At 42.2% G+C, this 16,558-nt stretch overlaps 2 protein-coding genes across 2 annotated transcripts; both read right to left on the minus strand.

Annotated features, from left to right (window-relative positions):
* Positions 1–1,548: 1,548 nt before the first annotated feature.
* Positions 1,549–7,249, minus strand: LOC308093940 (uncharacterized protein; the record flags this gene model as incomplete). The annotated part of the gene is made up of 3 exons (XM_080440347.1): positions 7,043–7,249; positions 5,125–5,307; positions 1,549–2,549 (listed from the first exon to the last, which is right to left on the minus strand). Exons 1-3 carry the CDS (start codon positions 7,200–7,202, stop codon positions 1,549–1,551), a joined length of 1,344 nt encoding a protein of 447 aa, XP_080296473.1. The 5' UTR covers positions 7,203–7,249.
* A 4,417-nt stretch (positions 7,250–11,666) lies between these two features.
* Positions 11,667–14,246, minus strand: LOC308093212 (DNA topoisomerase 3-beta-1-like; the record flags this gene model as incomplete). Its single annotated transcript, XM_080439468.1, has 1 exon — positions 11,667–14,246. The coding sequence occupies one exon, from the start codon at positions 14,244–14,246 to the stop codon at positions 11,667–11,669; it is 2,580 nt and encodes an 859-aa protein (XP_080295594.1).
* Between the last annotated feature and the right edge of the window lie 2,312 nt (positions 14,247–16,558).

Here is a 16,558-nt window from a genome sequence, read left to right on the forward strand (position 1 = left end):
AACTACCTTAACCTAGTTATAGTGTCTTTGTTATAAGTTGTTATACATAATTGTAAACATTTATAACAAGTGTTATGAAGCATTATAAGTGCATTATGATGCATTATAATGCACTATAAATGTGATTAAAATGCATTATAGAGCCACACTATAAAAGTTATAATGTGCTGTTCCACTGAGTCTATAATGCAGTATGACCAGCACATACATTATATTATGTTATAATACTTCATAAACCTTGTTAAAGTTATTTAAAACACATGTTATAATACAAATGTATAAGTTTACATTATAAATGTGGTTATAACGCATTATAACACCTTTTCCCCCATATCATATCCATCCATGATTACTTTAATCCATGAGTTTTACAAAACATTATCCACATAACTTCCTCAGTCACAACTCACAAGACATTGTTTCTAACTAAAAGTTATGGCATACTTGTATTCAACTAAATGCTATCATTATTACTATCATTATTATTACTATCATTATATTAGGCAACAGCTTTCTTTAAATTTGTAATCTCCAGTACCAAAATCCTCTTAACCAAGTGATACATTTTTTAACACTTTTCAAAGCTCGCTCTAGAGGCATAATAGGAACTCCTATAAATAAATAAATGCTTTAGATTACAGCCTGCTAATTGTTCATAAAATAATTACAGGGTATAATTGTGTGGTTCTATAATATATATTTTTCACTTTAATGATACATATTTACTGAACGCTGGACAGATGTTGATATCGTTGCTGTCCGGCAGGAACCAGCTTTACGTCTGTGTGTTGATTAAAAAATTATTGAACCAATTAAAAGTATTAAAAAGCGCTTCTGACAAAACCAGCTAACTCCATTAGATCCTCAAACGTTTTGCTAAACCAGCAAGTTCACCAAAGGGGGGTGGAGTTAGCTGGTTTAGCTGACTCCAGGCTCCACCCCTTTTGACCTCCAACCTCATTGTGAGCATGGAAGTCCATTCAGCTGTTCTTATCAATCAATCAATCAATCAATCAATCAAGGTTTATTTATATAGCACATTTCACATGACAGAATCAAACAAAGTGCTGTACAGGTAAAAACACACAACAAAGAGCAAACAATGCAAAGTAAGCAGATGTAGCAAACAAAAATTAAGTGCAAATAAAAAACAAATCAACCATTAGCACCAGTCGATGGAGAGGCAGGGATACATCAGGGATACATCAATGATGAACAAAACCTCCTAACAGCAGAGATATATTATTCTACCAGTAACCTATGAGTTGCAGGTGATGACAGATGAAAAGCAATACAATTAAGCATCTGACAGTGGTGAATGTGTTCAAACCTACACTGACTTAAACAAAAAAAAACAGTTTTCATGCAGAAACAAATGATAATCAACAAAGAAAATATTAATGTTAAATGTATGTAGTTACATAATGCTGATATTTTCAGATTATGTGGTTCCTCTGCTTTAGTATCTACGACTTGTCTTTGTTATCCTGGATTAAAATGAATGTGCATACATTTGTCTGTGTGATATCCTGAGTAAAACTTGTGATACTAAAATGTTTCATCCCCTATATGAATCCTCATGTGTCTTCTCAGACTATCATTCCGGCCAAATCTTTGTTCACAAACTATACAACTAAAGGGTTTTTCCCCAGTATGCGTCCTCATGTGTTTTTCCAGCTGCGAATTATTACCAAAGCCTCTGCTACAAACTGTGCAACTAACAGGCTTTTCCCCAGTATGAGTCCTCATGTGTGCGATGAGATTTTCCTTACGGTTAAAACTTTTGCAACAAACTGTACAACAAAAGGGCTTTTCCCCTGTGTGAATCCGCATGTGTGTCTTCAGATATTCTTTGCGATTAAAGCTTTTGCCACAAATAACACAACTAAAGGGTCTTTCTCCTGTGTGAGTCCTCATGTGTTTCTCCAGCTGCGAATTATGAACGCAGGCTTTGCCGCAAACTATACAACACAACAGCTTTTCCCCGGTATGGATAATCATGTGTGTTTTCAGATTTCCCTTACGATTAAAGGTTTTGCCACAAACTATACAAGTGAAGTGCTTCTGCACTGTGTGACTCCTCATGGAGTAAGCTTGTTCTGATGATTTCAGGTCCTGGCTCAAAGGCAATCTTTGTCCTTCCGCCTTTTGTGTCTTGTGTGATTTCAGTGTGATTAAAGCTGACTGATATTCCCTGGTCTCCTCCCACTCATCACTATCAGTGTCAAATTCAGAACAGTGTGAAAGGAGAAGCTGGACATCACTAGTTGGTAGTGATGTTCCACAGTCCTCTACATCAGTTTGTGTTCTCGTGTGTTCAGTTGAGGTGCAGGCTACAGGATCTGTCTCTCTGATGTTGTCATCATCTTCTTCTCTTTTCATTAGTATTAATGTCAACGTCGACCCAACAGCCTCCTCTGGTCTCTGAAGTAGCTCCTCCTGTTCCTCTTTAATCTGTGGAGGCTCCGGTTCCTCCTGGACCAGATTGGGGCTCCTCTCCTGTTGTTCCGGGGAAACCTCCTCTTTACACACAGGGAGCTGCAAGTAGTCTAGGCAAACGATAAAATGAGAGAAAATCATTAGCTAAATGTTTTAACATTAAATTGTTTTACGCATCATGTCTGTTTTATAGCTGGGATAGCTGGGGTAAAGTGTGGGATGCCCTCATGATTAATGCCCATGTGTTGGTTCGCCTTAGCACTAGCTTGCCGGCAGGGAGCTCCCGGTGTGTGTGGCAGTGACTAGCCAGCCTTATTCTCCTGGCTGCCATCTTTTCACTCACTCTTGGTAGCCCCCACCCCATACAGATGTGTATTAGTGACATGCTCGTTTTGGTTGAAGTTTGCATGGGGATTATTGTGACAAATCACATTATAAGAATAACATGCGAAGAAAGGGAGTCTACTGCCACGCCTCAGCCAAACAAGGCAATCCCGGTGCGTCACAGGAGCAGGAAAACAGCAGTTGTAGAAGAGAATTGACACTAGAGCAGCTCGGACAATTAAAGGCTGTTTTATTAACGCATTCACTGACAGACTTATTTCTGGCTGCGATTTTTCTAACCTTTTTAAGTCACAGAGTATTTATCTCCAGTATGATCGATCCCCTGATGGTTGCTAATCACGGAGGGTTTCACTGTGCTTCCGTGAAAAAAAGAAAAAAAATGTCATTGCAACCTCCCGTTCGCTTGTTATACGCCGTTGAAAATAGCATGTCTCGCCAAAAATACATAGTAAAACACAGGAGCCAAGATACAGGTGATTTTCCAAATACTTTAAAAGTCAATGGCGCAGTAAATCTTTGGATCACGTTATCTCCTGGTTCTGTGTGAGAAAAAGAAATGGGGGGAAAAATATATATACATATTTTCAATTATTATTATTATGTTTTAAATGACGGAGATCTCAATCAATGGCGGTGAACAGGTGGATTTGAAATGACGGAGATCTCCGTCAATGGCAGGGAATGTGTTATGGTGCTGGTACAAAATGGATTTGTACCAGCACCTAAAAGCATAAAAAAAAGCTTTAATTGTCCGAGCTGCTTGAGTGCCAATTATTTTCTATGAGAAGAAAATATCATAGGCCAGGGTTCCCCAATTACTTGTCTCGGGTAAAATGCCGAGGGCCATTGTGCCTAATCGAGCTAATTTGACACTGTGTTATTTTAGGCCTGGGATTCTTAAATCTGGGTCACACAAGGAAAAAATGCACTCTGGAAACAAAATAAGTCTGCTTGAAAAGTAATACAGATTAACAGCAGCCAGCTGTACATACTGAAAATCAAAATAAGTCCAGAATCAACAGTTTACTTACAGATGTGTTTGTTAGTCTGCTTGAACAGTGATACAGATATTATTAAAAATATTATATCAGATATTATTGATTTATTTATTTTTATGACAGGAGTCGTCGCGGGCCGGACAGTTGCCTCTCGCGGGTCGCAAATGGCCCGCGGGCCGCCTATTGGGGAACCCTGTCATAGGCTGTAGCATGCTCGATAGAAGCGAGTAGAATAGCATATCAACTACAGCCAATGTCATTTTACAACAAAATTTACCTTTTCCCCACTAATATGGACCTTTTTTTTATCACCCACTAATTGGAAACAGGCTTATGTTAGGAAGACACCATGGACAATGACAACGCATGTTGCAGAACACATACGTATTATGTACAATAAGAAATTAAGAAAAACAAATCCAGTAGTTCAACATTTGAAAGATGCACATCCCAATGTCTTCACATTAGATATACTGTATGGACACAGAAATGCAGAGACAAAGGGGCTAACATTGACAATCTCAATCAAATTAAAGAGAGCATTGTGGTGGATCCATGACCTTAAAGGACATCTTCACCCATTTTCAACCATCTTCAAATAATTGGTCCTCACTAATGCTCATGATAATATGGTACAATTGTTTCTACTCTGTGTATCAGAGGAGGGCTGTGGGCACTTCAGAAACCTGCCTACCAGTGACATCATCGATGGGGAATCCAAGCTAATAGAAGGCTGCTGACACCACACCTTCCACACCCCACCAGGCTAAGTTTAGCCACCCTGAAAGTGCCATCTGGAGTACAACACCACAACGCCGGTCCTTAATCCGGTTATAGAAAGGGCAGGGGGAGCGGTAGGATTTAATGTGTCTGTCTCGCCAAATGGTGCCACTGTGAGAGACCTCCTGGACACCATTATGAAAGAGCTGAATTACGTTTATTCTTGCAGCCGGGGATAGGAGGCTGGGCAGCGACCGCAATTACAGTGACTAAGAACTGCACATGGGTCATGATCTGCCTAACGCCACTTACAGCATCTACCATTCTACAACCAAGCCCTGAACTAGACGCCCTGCTGTTCGGCAAGTGCTTTGGAAGCTGAGTTTCTCTTTTGTGTTTCAAAAAACAAATAAATGAGAGAAGAGAGAGGTTCCCTGTCTATCTTCCATGCTCTGGTACACTTCACCTAGCATAATTATGATTATTTTGGGGGGTCGCGGCCTGAAAAGTTTGGAAACCCTCGACCTAGCACAACAAAGCTTGCTGGGTCATGCTGACAGACAGACAGACAGACGCTTTGGATAAAGGTGCAATATAAATGCACCATTCTTTAGTTGTTCACCTGAGAGAGTGTTGCTTCTCGCCCTCCTATGTGGTAATGTCAACGTTGATCCATCATCAGCCTCCTCTGGACTTTGAAGTAGCTCCTCCTGTCCCTCTTCAATCTGTGGAGGCTCTGGTTCCTCCTGGACCCGACTGGGGCTGCTCTCCTCACGTTCAGTGGAAACGTCCAGGAGAGGTAGATCTAGCAGGAGGAGAGAGGAGACAACATCAGCAGAGATAAACTGAATGTGCTTTCTGACTGCATACGATTGATTGTTCTACTTATAGATTTGTTTTGTAATGATAGGCGCTAGTGTTTTTACATTTCCACAGTATAATAACTCTTAGACATAAAAAGAAAAGTCAAATGACTAAATAAGGATATACTATATAGGGATGGTTATTTGTTAGAATTGTAATCGATACCAATACTGCTTATCAATACTGATACTTATATTCCCGAGCCCCCTTCTCTAATCCCTGTACACCCATGACTGTGTGGCAATGCATAGCCCCAACTAAAGTGGTCAGGTTTGCTGACAACATGACAGTGACATAGCCTGGTAATTAGTTTAGCATGCGTCTGATATACTGTATTGCAGCAAATAGCTGATATATACTGAATAATATTTGTAGGTCCTATTCAATGATTTAATGTGTGTTTGACCACTTAAACCACTGCATTGACCTGAGTCCCACAAAGATTAGTCTCGCGTAGCCAGACGCGAGACAGGGTGGAGGCATCACATCCGGTTTATATTTTAATCATTATCAGAGGTTCCGAGTCCCAGACTGTATGACCGGAAACATTCACACAAGCTCACAATGCGTCACAACATAATGTGTTGTGAGATTGTAGATCGGCTCATTTCAGCTAATGTTCGGCCCATAAAAGGGATGCTAGGGTTCACACATAGTGCCACATGTCCACAAAGCCTATAGCAGTGGTTCCCAAACTTTTTAGCTCAAGACCCAAAGCAGAAATGAACCCAAACTAGTGAAAATAGCAGATCTACGTGTACAAGCTCACAACCTGTCGCTTTGTGCCGCGTTGAGCTTGTAGATAGAACACTTCTTGAATGTTTTTGTATTATTATTATTTATGGAAACTAGATTTTTTTTCTTTTTTCTTTCATTCATGAAATATTTTTGAAAAATGTTGGTATTGTGAAGATATTCACTCGCCACACACACACACACACACACACACACACACACACACACACTAAAATTACTTGAAGCTACAGTGTAGGGACTGAAGTAGCCTTAGATCAAGACTCTCTTAGATGTATTTTATCGATTTTGACATTTTTATATCTACGAGAGTCTTCGTGCCCCCCCCCCCCCCCCCCCACCCCCGTTTGCCCTGGAATGTCACCAGTAAAGCCCGTATCTCTCCAAAAATGTACAATTGCAAATTATAAGGTGCTTACCCGCTTGTCACAAATGTTAACTAGATGTCCGGAGTATTTGTGCAATGTATTGGTCCATTTTTTCAATAAAGAAGTGTTTTAATCCCGTCCTTGGCCAAACGCCATTCACCCCCCCCTCGTTTACTTCCATTACAGTGTCATTCCGGCTTTCGCCGGATGCGCCCCGTCACTACCGCCCATTGGGAACTTTCAAAATCGGCCACAGACGGGATTAAAACACTTCTTTGTTGAAAAATATGGATTATTACATTGCACAACTACTCCGGAGACCGGGTTAACATTTGGTGCAAGCGGGTAAGCACCTTATATTCGCATATTTAGCATTGGTACATGAAATACGGGCATTACTGGTGACATTCCAGGGCAAACTGGGGGGGGGGGGGGGGGTCACTAAGACTCTCGTAGATACGAAAGTAAAAGTCAAGACTCGAATGAATACATCTACGATAGTCTTGATCTAAGGCTAGCCTAGAACTGAAGCTACAGTGCAGTGATTGTACCAACCTGCTATGTGTAGTAGTTGGTTTTCAACGTGTCGTTTGGAGCAGAACGCCTGGTCCTCATCATACTCCGTTAGGATTCTCTCCACCACCACGAATATCTCTTCAGCAGCTACAGAGAGTCGCTGCTTGATCAAGGACTTCAGTGTTTGTAGCAACGTCATATTAACACAACTAAGTATAATGCGAAAACGAATTTAAAGCTAACGTTAGCTAACCATGGGCAGCACACAAGAGTTATAATATTTATATCACTACGATCAGCACCACGAAAATCTGCAATGAATAAATAAAAACATCCGGGTTAGGTCACCGACAGCGTTGCCAGATTTTGCGAGAGAAACAAGCAGCCAGGTCTTTGAAAACAAGCCCAAAGAGAAGCGACTCATCACATCATATAACATCGGCTATTTAAAAAAGAAAAGTGGAATCTTTTTTCAATCAATTACACACCCCATGAAGCCTTGAATGTATGTTTATTCCTGAGCCAATAATTTGATGACCGGCAGAGTCTCCTTTAACGCAAATCTTGTATGTCTATGATGGGGGGTCCCTGGCGATTTTTCTTTCCTTGACATGAAAATGTCCACAACATTAGGAAACAAGCCCAAAAATAAGCAACAACTACCACGATTCACAACTTTACACATAAACAAGCTCAAAGTCGCTTATAATAAGCAAACATGGCAACACTGGTCATAGACTGATCCTGCTGGTGGTAATTTGAGGTTTACCTCTACCTGCTGGTGAATGTGTGTACAGCTCCCTCAGGGCTCTATGTTAGTGTATTTTCTGTTTTTGCTCTACATTATATATTTTTCTGTGAAGGTTTTTTCGCCGAGTATGGATGCTGGGGTTTATACGTGGTTAATGATGTTTGTCGCTGCTCTCAATGTCGACTATGATTAACCCCTGCTCATTTTGCTAGGGTGGGATGGCTCAGGGTTGTCAAAGTACTTCAAAAACGTAAATGAAGTCCACAATCACAACAACAAAGGTAGCTCCACTGATCATGTCCAACCCAGATTTGGCACAAACAAGGGGTTGAACTCGTTCTCCTGCTATGCAACAAAAGAATCCCCAGAAGCAAAGATTTGAGTTACAAATGTTCACTAAAAATATACATATATTCAAAGATTTCTTCCACGATTTTTCAACAAAAAAAAATAATGTAAAAAAAAATTGTATCCTAATTCATCTTTAACTGTAGTGCAGTTTGAAGTAGTTCCCAATTTGACCAGCAGAGAGCAGTGTTGTGTTAAAAATAGAATTAGCTTTCATCAGGGCGCTCTCTCCTGCTCTTCCTCCGTGTGTGTCTCATGTCTTATGTCAGTGGTGGAAAAAGTAGGCTACTTAAAGGGATACTTCACTCTCGGGCCGGGGACACATTTAAAAAAAATATTAAAAATAAATGAAAAAAGTTATGGAAAATTCATGGCCCCCTCACGACACGCAGTGTCCTACTAATGTGTGAGGGGGCCATGAATTTTCCATAACTTTTTTCATTTATTTTTAATATTTTTTTTAAATGTGTCCCCGGCCCGAGAGTGAAGTATCCCTTTAAATGTTTTACTTAAGTAAAAGTATCAATACTGCAATGTAGAAGTACTCTGTTACAAGTAAAAGTCCGGAATTCAAAATTTACTCGAGTAAAAGTACAAAAGTATTGGTATAAAAATGTACTTAAAGTACCAAAAGTAAAAGTACTAAAATGTTTGAAAATAGCAGATCTACAAGCTCACAACGCGTCGCATGTAGATCGGCTATTTTCAAATACCCTAGGTATAAAATAGGGCTAAAGTGGTTAATGTATGTTTTATAATGTAATATATTTGCTATCTGCTAAGTAGTAAATAAAGTTTTCAAATAATTGTAGTGGAGTAAAAGTACAATATTTGCCTCTGAGATGTAGTGGAGTAGAAGTAAAAGTATAGACAATTGGAAATACTCCAGTAAAGTCAAAGTACCTCAAAATTGTACTTAAGTACAGTATTTGAGTAAATGTACTTAGTTACTTTACACCACTGGTGACTCAGACTGTGTGTCTTGTGGCCCCGGCCCCCGGGGTCTACGGCCTAGACCCCTGGGGGCGTGGCCTCCCATGTTCTAATCTACAGCATGGGCCTTCAACAGGGGGTCCTCAGAGTCACTACAGGGGGGCTGCCAAATCAGATATTTATTTTTATATTGAACCCTTGCATCTCTATTGATATTCGGCTTCGCTGTGCAATGCATTGTGAGCTTAGATCGGCTATTTTCGCTGAAGATCATGTTTCGCTGAGGTCCGGTGGAAGGTCTGATTAGTCAACATGAATGATAATACTAACACAGTTACGGAGAAAGTATTTAACTGGGACAAACAACAGAATGGACCTTGGATGGAGGACATGCATGACGTATTGAGTTGAAGATGTATTCTTCAGATTAGGAAAAGTTAATATTGTTACACTAAAGGAGATGCTCTTTGATAAGATCAAATGTAGGCTACTTGGGCAGAAGAGTAAACCAAAATGACGTACATATCGAGAAATTAAATGTGATTTAATATTACAATAGAACTTGTGTTTTATAATATCCGCCAAAGAAAAGATCACTCTGTGCTCAGACTACTAGAGGACTACTGCCACTTTATATTTAAACAGGTCATTATTTCGGGTTGGATGAATAAGATCGAATCTACAGTACCAAATGTGTGATCTCAGTGAACTAGAAAATTGATTGATTGAATTGATTGAAAAAGTCCTTGCGGACTTGTTTCCATTGGGGTCCTTGAATTAATTTCATAGACATATATAGTAGCAACCAAACAGTTCAAATCAACATAAAATACAGAGAAAAAATACCACTATGTACAACAAAAACAAGAGGCATGAAAAATTAAAAATATATACAAACAAAGGGGAGGGGGGTCGTCTGTCTACCGGGAAACTGGTACTACCTCCTCTTATGGCCTCCAGAAAGATGAGTTTTTAGGGCTGTATAAATGAGCCCAGCGAACTGCATTTTTTGAGGGATGGGGTTAGACTATTCCATACCTTGGTGACCGTGCTGTAGGAGAATTTGCTTGTTTGTTTTATGGGTGGGTGGTACCATTAATATAATTTTGTTTTGTATTGTCCTTTTTAATTGATAATATTAGCTATGCTAATATGTTGGATATCAATGACTCACAATGTATTAACTGTTTATTTGGAGAAAAAAGAAAAAAAAGTGAAACTGACAAAATAATTGGAGAAAGCCTGAGACCTGAGAAAACTGCCTTGTACAGCCAGTAGTGGATATAATGTTTGTTTTTATTTGTTCTGTAGGTATCTATGTTGTATGATCAACAATTTGATGCAAACCATTGTTTGTATCAAATCATTTACTTTTGAATATTGTTATGTTTGAAAAGGTTTCATATAATCCCATGAGGAATGGGCCACGAGGTGGCATGAGACTAAAATTCATTTAATTCATAAAATTCCATTAATTCATTCATACATACAGTACAGAGCCAAGAGTCAAGTTTTCTAAGTATTGAGAGTTTAAGTGGTTAAATGTCAGAAAATATAATAGGCTACACATTAACATGAATCCAACATGCTACACAGCCCTGATCATAGAGCTGTGCAACAATGGTTTGAATCTGTCTATGAACTCTATGCAAAAGTTTAATCTGCAACACAATTTTATACAATACGTAGTGGAGATCTTTGCTTCATCTCTCTCTCAGCTAAGGCGTCCCCTGGCCTGAAAAACATCGAAGACCCCGAAGACCCGCAACGCGTTGTGAGCTTGTAGATCTGCTATTTTCAAACATTTTAGTACTTTTACTTTTGTTACTTTAAGTACATTTTGATACCAATACTTTTGTACTTTTAAGTTGTCCCACCCGCATTTATATACAAATTTCCATCTACTTAAACACGATTAAACCCATCTGACCACTTAAAAAGATCCCTGGCTGATAAGCCAAATATGCCATAGTACATTATAATTGGCCTCTATAACTAAAATATATATTTAACGGCTTACTTAAATTTATTTTAGAATGGGTTCATCTTCCACTCAATAGTGCAAAAAACATTTATTTGAAATATCATATTATTAACCACATCACATACCGTAGGAAGTATTAAGTTGTTTTTTATTTTCACATGCATTCCATAAATTCCATAGGACTAGACCACACATGGGCAAATTACATCATCAACTTGCGATGGGTCAATACCATCGCAAATAAATAAAATATTTAAGGTGTTTTTAATTGTACATTTTAGTTATAGAGGACAATTATAATGTATTAAGGCATATTTGGCTTATTAGCCAGGGATCCTTTTAACAGTTGAGTGGTCACTTGGGTGGACCACGTGCATTATTACACCATGCTGTTTTAATGATCAATTGATTGTGTTCCAGCTTGGATCAAAATACTTTTAAAGTTCCTATGTCTTATTAGTATTTTTTTTACATTTTTTTTTTAATGTTTTATATTATTGTAAAATCTGTTTTGCCAATTATTTGGGGGCCCACTTGTAATATCCTCATGGCCCACTAGTGGTCCCTGGCCCACAGGTTGAGAATTGATGACATAGTGCATTAAGACTGGAAAACACACACTCATGTTGAACAACAAAGCAGATATGTTAGACAAAGTAAGCTGCCAGGGCGGCCATTCTGTCCCTTGGCGTTTTGGGGTTGCCCCGGCGTCCTCCTCGGCCCCTGCCGTGGCCGCCCCGCCTGGACCCTCCTCCCCGGTGCATGGGGTGCCTCATGGTGGCGTGCTTGAGCTCCACCAGGTCCTGGAAGACCGGGTCGCAGAACACGCAGCCTGTGTGCTGCGTCTCGCTGCCCGGCAGCGGGTTGTGGTTCTTGTTGAAGTCCACCGCCAACAGGGACGCATCGCAGGAATCACAGCTCTCCCGCGCCACCTGTACCCTGTACGCACGTTCGAAGAAGTGCACGACTACGTTGCATTTATTACAGGCCATCTTCCATTTGGGGCCAGAGGTGGTGTCGAGCACCAGGACGCCGCTGTCGCACTCAATACACTGACCGATCCCCAGAGAGATGAGGGAATGCTGACAGGATGGGTGGGTGCACTCGTTACATCCCATGCCTTTCTTCATGTCCTGGAAGGGGCTGTTGCTGAAGCAGTAAGGACAGAGCGGGTAACTCTTTCCCCGGGCACCAGACGTCCACAGCAGCAGTTCAAAGTCATCCAGCGGACAGCGCAGCTCCTTGTACAGCTTGATGGCTCCATTCTGCGGCAGACTGTACGTCTCGTCACAGTGGGAGCAGTGCAGCCGGCTGGGCTTGGCCTGGATGTACTTCATGAAGCGACGGCACTTTCCGCAGCGGGACATGGGCTTGCCGGAGGCAGCAATGGGGGAGAAGGACACTTCCATAAGCTCGTCCATGCTGCTGACGGAGTCGACAAAGTAGTGGAACTTCCTCTTGAAGATGTCCAGCGTGTGTTGAAGGACCTGCTGGTAGTTGGCCTTGCCCATTGCTATGAGGTTCAGCTGCTTTTCCACCGCACTGCGGATGGTAGGCAGCACAAGCTCCGCGTCTGTCTTGTAATAGCCATGGACCAGCACGATGCCCAGGTTGGTGGGTTTGAGCTTGCGCCCGCTCTCCACCGTCACATAGTTCCTCTGGCAGATGTTGTTGATGTGGACAGAGATGCTGGCATCCGTACCGATCCCATGCTTCTCCATCAGCGTGATGAGCTCCGCCTCCGTTAGGTAGTCGGGGGGGCTGGTCTGCTTCTCCACCAGTTTGATCTCGTCCACGGTGAAGACCTTGCCGCGCTCGCATGCCGGCAAAGCCTCCTCCGGGGGAATCCCCTGCCGCGGCATCACCACCGTGAACCCTGGGGATATGAGGGTTTTGCCGGTGCAGGAAAAGCCCTCAGTCCCGATACTGAAGTCGATGACCGTCTGCAGGTACTTGCAGTCCTGGCTAACGGTGGCAATGAAGTGGCGCGTGATGTAGTCATACAGCTGCCAGCCGTCACTTCCCAGCTCTCCCTCTGAAGCGGCTCTCATGGGGGTGATGGGAGGATGATCCCCAGCATCCGCCCCCTTCCTGGGTCGGTTCAGTCCGTCAGAGAGCAGAGACCTCACCTCCTGTCCCCACAGGGGATTGGTGGCCTGCTGTCCGAGGGTCCCCTTCAGATCAAAGTTTTCTGGGTAGTGGGTGGTCTCCGTACGGGGATAGCTGATGTAGCCCTGGGTGTATAGGTGTTCTGCTATCTGCATGGTATGCTGAGGACCCATGCCGAGGGCAGAGCTTGCCACACGTAGCATCTCCACCGTGTTCAAGGCCTGTGGTCGCTGCTTTGCCTTCTCCTTCTTACTCACCGACTCCACCTGGGCCTCTCTGGAGGCCTTGGCCAGGTTGACAAACATCTGAGCCACTTCTCTGTCGAAGACTCTCATCCTGTCCCAGTCCAGTGTAAGAGGGCTTTCCTTCCCTTTGAACACTTTTGCCTGCAGGACCCAGTAGGTCTCTGGCTTGAAGGATTGGATCTTGTCATGGCGCTCCACACAGAAGCCAAGCGTCGGGGTCTGGCAGGGTCCGAATGAGATTAAGGAAGAGTCCAGGTTACCGTATTTACCCTGGAAATACCTGGTCTGGAACCGAGTGAATGCACAGCCGATTCGCAAGTCAAGTTCCTGGCGGGCGTCCACCGACAGAGCCTCGTTGCGGTTGGGCTCTCCCAGACGATTCATGGCATTCCAGATATCTGTGTCAGTGATGGAGCTGAACTTGGCACGGTACACGGTTTGCTTGCTGCCATAGACCTTGTTCATGACCGGCTGGATGGCATCTAAGACCTCAAAACATATGTTCTCTCCCTCTTTGTCACAGTCCAACCACAAAACCACACAGTCACATCCTTTAGCTTCAACCTGGAGGAACTTAACCATATTGAGTTTGGGATTGGCTTCCTTCTTCTCTGTGGGGGCTTTACTGAAGAGCTCAGCTGGGTCCACCTTGTCCCAGTTATTGTACTTCCCAATGAAGTCCAAGCTCATCACGTGCCCACAAACAGAAGTCATCTTGAAGCGCACCGTTTGGCCTTGGAAGGTGCTGGTGTAGTCGTGCACGGAGCATGCTCCGTTGAGCCCTTTGCGACTTGAACAGGTTCCTTTGGAGAGGATCTTGGCAATGGAGTGAGCCAAAGACGGCTTCTCCGCCACCATCAGAACCGTCCTCATGGTCAACAATGAAGCAACATAACACAAGGGTAGTTGGAAGGATCCAAAAGAAGACAATGGGAGTCTTTACTGAAGAATCCAAAGAACAAGTAACGGGACCTCAGAACAGGAGAATAAGGAGCCACTGGGAAATGTAAAAGAATATCGTTACCCCCACCAGAAAGATGGTTAACAAACCGATTCTGAGAACTGGTGAGGGAACAGTTAAATAAGCTCACAGGTTCTGGTGATGTCACTGATGATGTCACACTCTGACATCACAAGCTCACAGGGGTGGAACCGTGACACAGACAACAACACTAAAACGGCCATTTTCTAAATTTATATGGCAGAAAAAACTTGCCAGATTTTAACTCCAGAAACTACAGCCCATCCTAAAACTGGGTTTAGCATTACCAAATGTCTTATACTATCATATGGCGTCCCAAGTAAGATATATAGTAGACTGGATAAAAAATGATTCAAATTCTACCTTAGACTTGGAGGCTTATGGTTGTGATCCTGTTTCTATTTCTGATTTGATATTTGTAAACAATGTTGATGTACTTCCTGGGCTAAAAGACAATCTTATTGTTAAAAACACTGAAAACATGGGATCGGGTGCGTAAACATTTTGGAATAACAAATCATAGTTAATGCTTGGCACCGATAGCAAAAAACCCAGATTTTGCACAATCATGTCTAGATGTAGGTTTTGGGTTGTGGAAAGATGTAGGTATTTTGACTATCCAAGAATTGTATAAAGATGGTGTGCAAAAATCATTACACTTACAACAATCTCAATTTGTTTCGTTATTTGCAATTCAGGAGATACATTATTTCAGTCTCAGAATATAGGACTGGTTTGAGCACGTGCCCAAACCATGTAGAATCTATCCTAATAAAGGCATCAACTCTCCCCCCAAAAATGGTCAGCTTTCTTTATGAGAGTCTATTCCAGGTGGAAAAAGCATCAACTAATAACAGTACATTTTATTCTGGGAAAATCGTTTTCAACTACAAATAGATGAGGAGGTACACAACGCAAAGAAAATAACGTGCTCTAACAAGTCTTATGAAACCCAATATAAAATAATACACAAGCTGCATGTCCCCCCAAATTTTGGAGCCCAGCTCCCAGGGTCAGCATTTTAAAAGGCAGAATGTACAGACAAGACAGAGAAAACATACAGTACATCCTACAATCCTACATATATCCTACCACATTCCCTAAAAGGCAAATATTAAATATTATAAATAAGCATGTCACAGTCTAAAAAACAGTGCAAATAATAGTGCAATTCATCTTATCATGATCTATCATGATTTAGTTAATCTGCTCTGATTCAGTTCATATGGCATATAGACTACCATCCTTAATGTGATCGGCTACTAAGCGCACAGTGGCAGGAAAAAAACTGTTAAAAAAGTATGTCGTGTGGGTGGGGATGCTCTCTGGCCTGTGGTGTCTCAGGTTGTGTCCTGTGTCCCTTCACATGAACAGAGGGTGAGCCGGATGATGTAGATCATTAAGGATGCTCTGTGCTCTCCTCCTACAGCGCTGTGTATAGATTGTGTCCATGGCAGGGAGATCTGATACAATAATCCTCTCTGCAGTTTTGATGACTCGTTGGAGCGACTTCCTCTCAGCTTGGGTAGTGTTTCCAAACCACACTGTGATACCGCTGGTGATGATACTTTCAATGAGTCCTCTGTAGGCCAGACTGAGGGGCCGGGGCCTGAGTTCCGGCCTTCTTCAGCATCCTAATGAAGTACCGCCGCTGCTGGGCTTTTTTCACTGTAGCAACAGTGTTTTCAGTCCAGCTCAGTTTTTTGACACATGAAGGCCAAGAAACTTAAAGCTGTCTGCCTGCTCCACCTCTGTCCTCTTGATGGTGAGGGGTCGAAGTGTGGGAGGTCCCCTCTTAAAATTCAGAATGACTTCCTTTGTTTGTAAGTCCAATATCCAGTTTCAGGTGGGTGTAGGTACTCCAAGGTTTGCCAGTTTCACAGTTAGCCTCATATAGGCCGAATTGTGTTGAAAGCCGAGCTGTAATCCAGAAAGAGCATAAGTGCATATGTTTTGCTTTTCTCCAAATGTTCCAATGTAGAATGAAGCGCCAGTGCCACCGCATCATCCACAGATCTATTTTTGCGGTAGGCAAACTGTAAGGGGTCCAATGAGTCAGGAATAACAGGAGTTCATGGACAGAAGAACCAGCTTTTCCATGCACTTCATTGCCACTGAAGTCAGTGCCACTGGTCTGAAATCATTCATTGTGCTTGTGTTAAAAGCTACACACCGGTTCCTGATTTTCATGCGTGCTTCCGCA

The sequence above is a fragment of the Gymnoscopelus braueri genome (assembly GCF_963280865.1).
Source record: "Gymnoscopelus braueri genome assembly, chromosome: 10".
Classification (NCBI taxonomy): Eukaryota; Metazoa; Chordata; class Actinopteri; order Myctophiformes; family Myctophidae; genus Gymnoscopelus; species Gymnoscopelus braueri.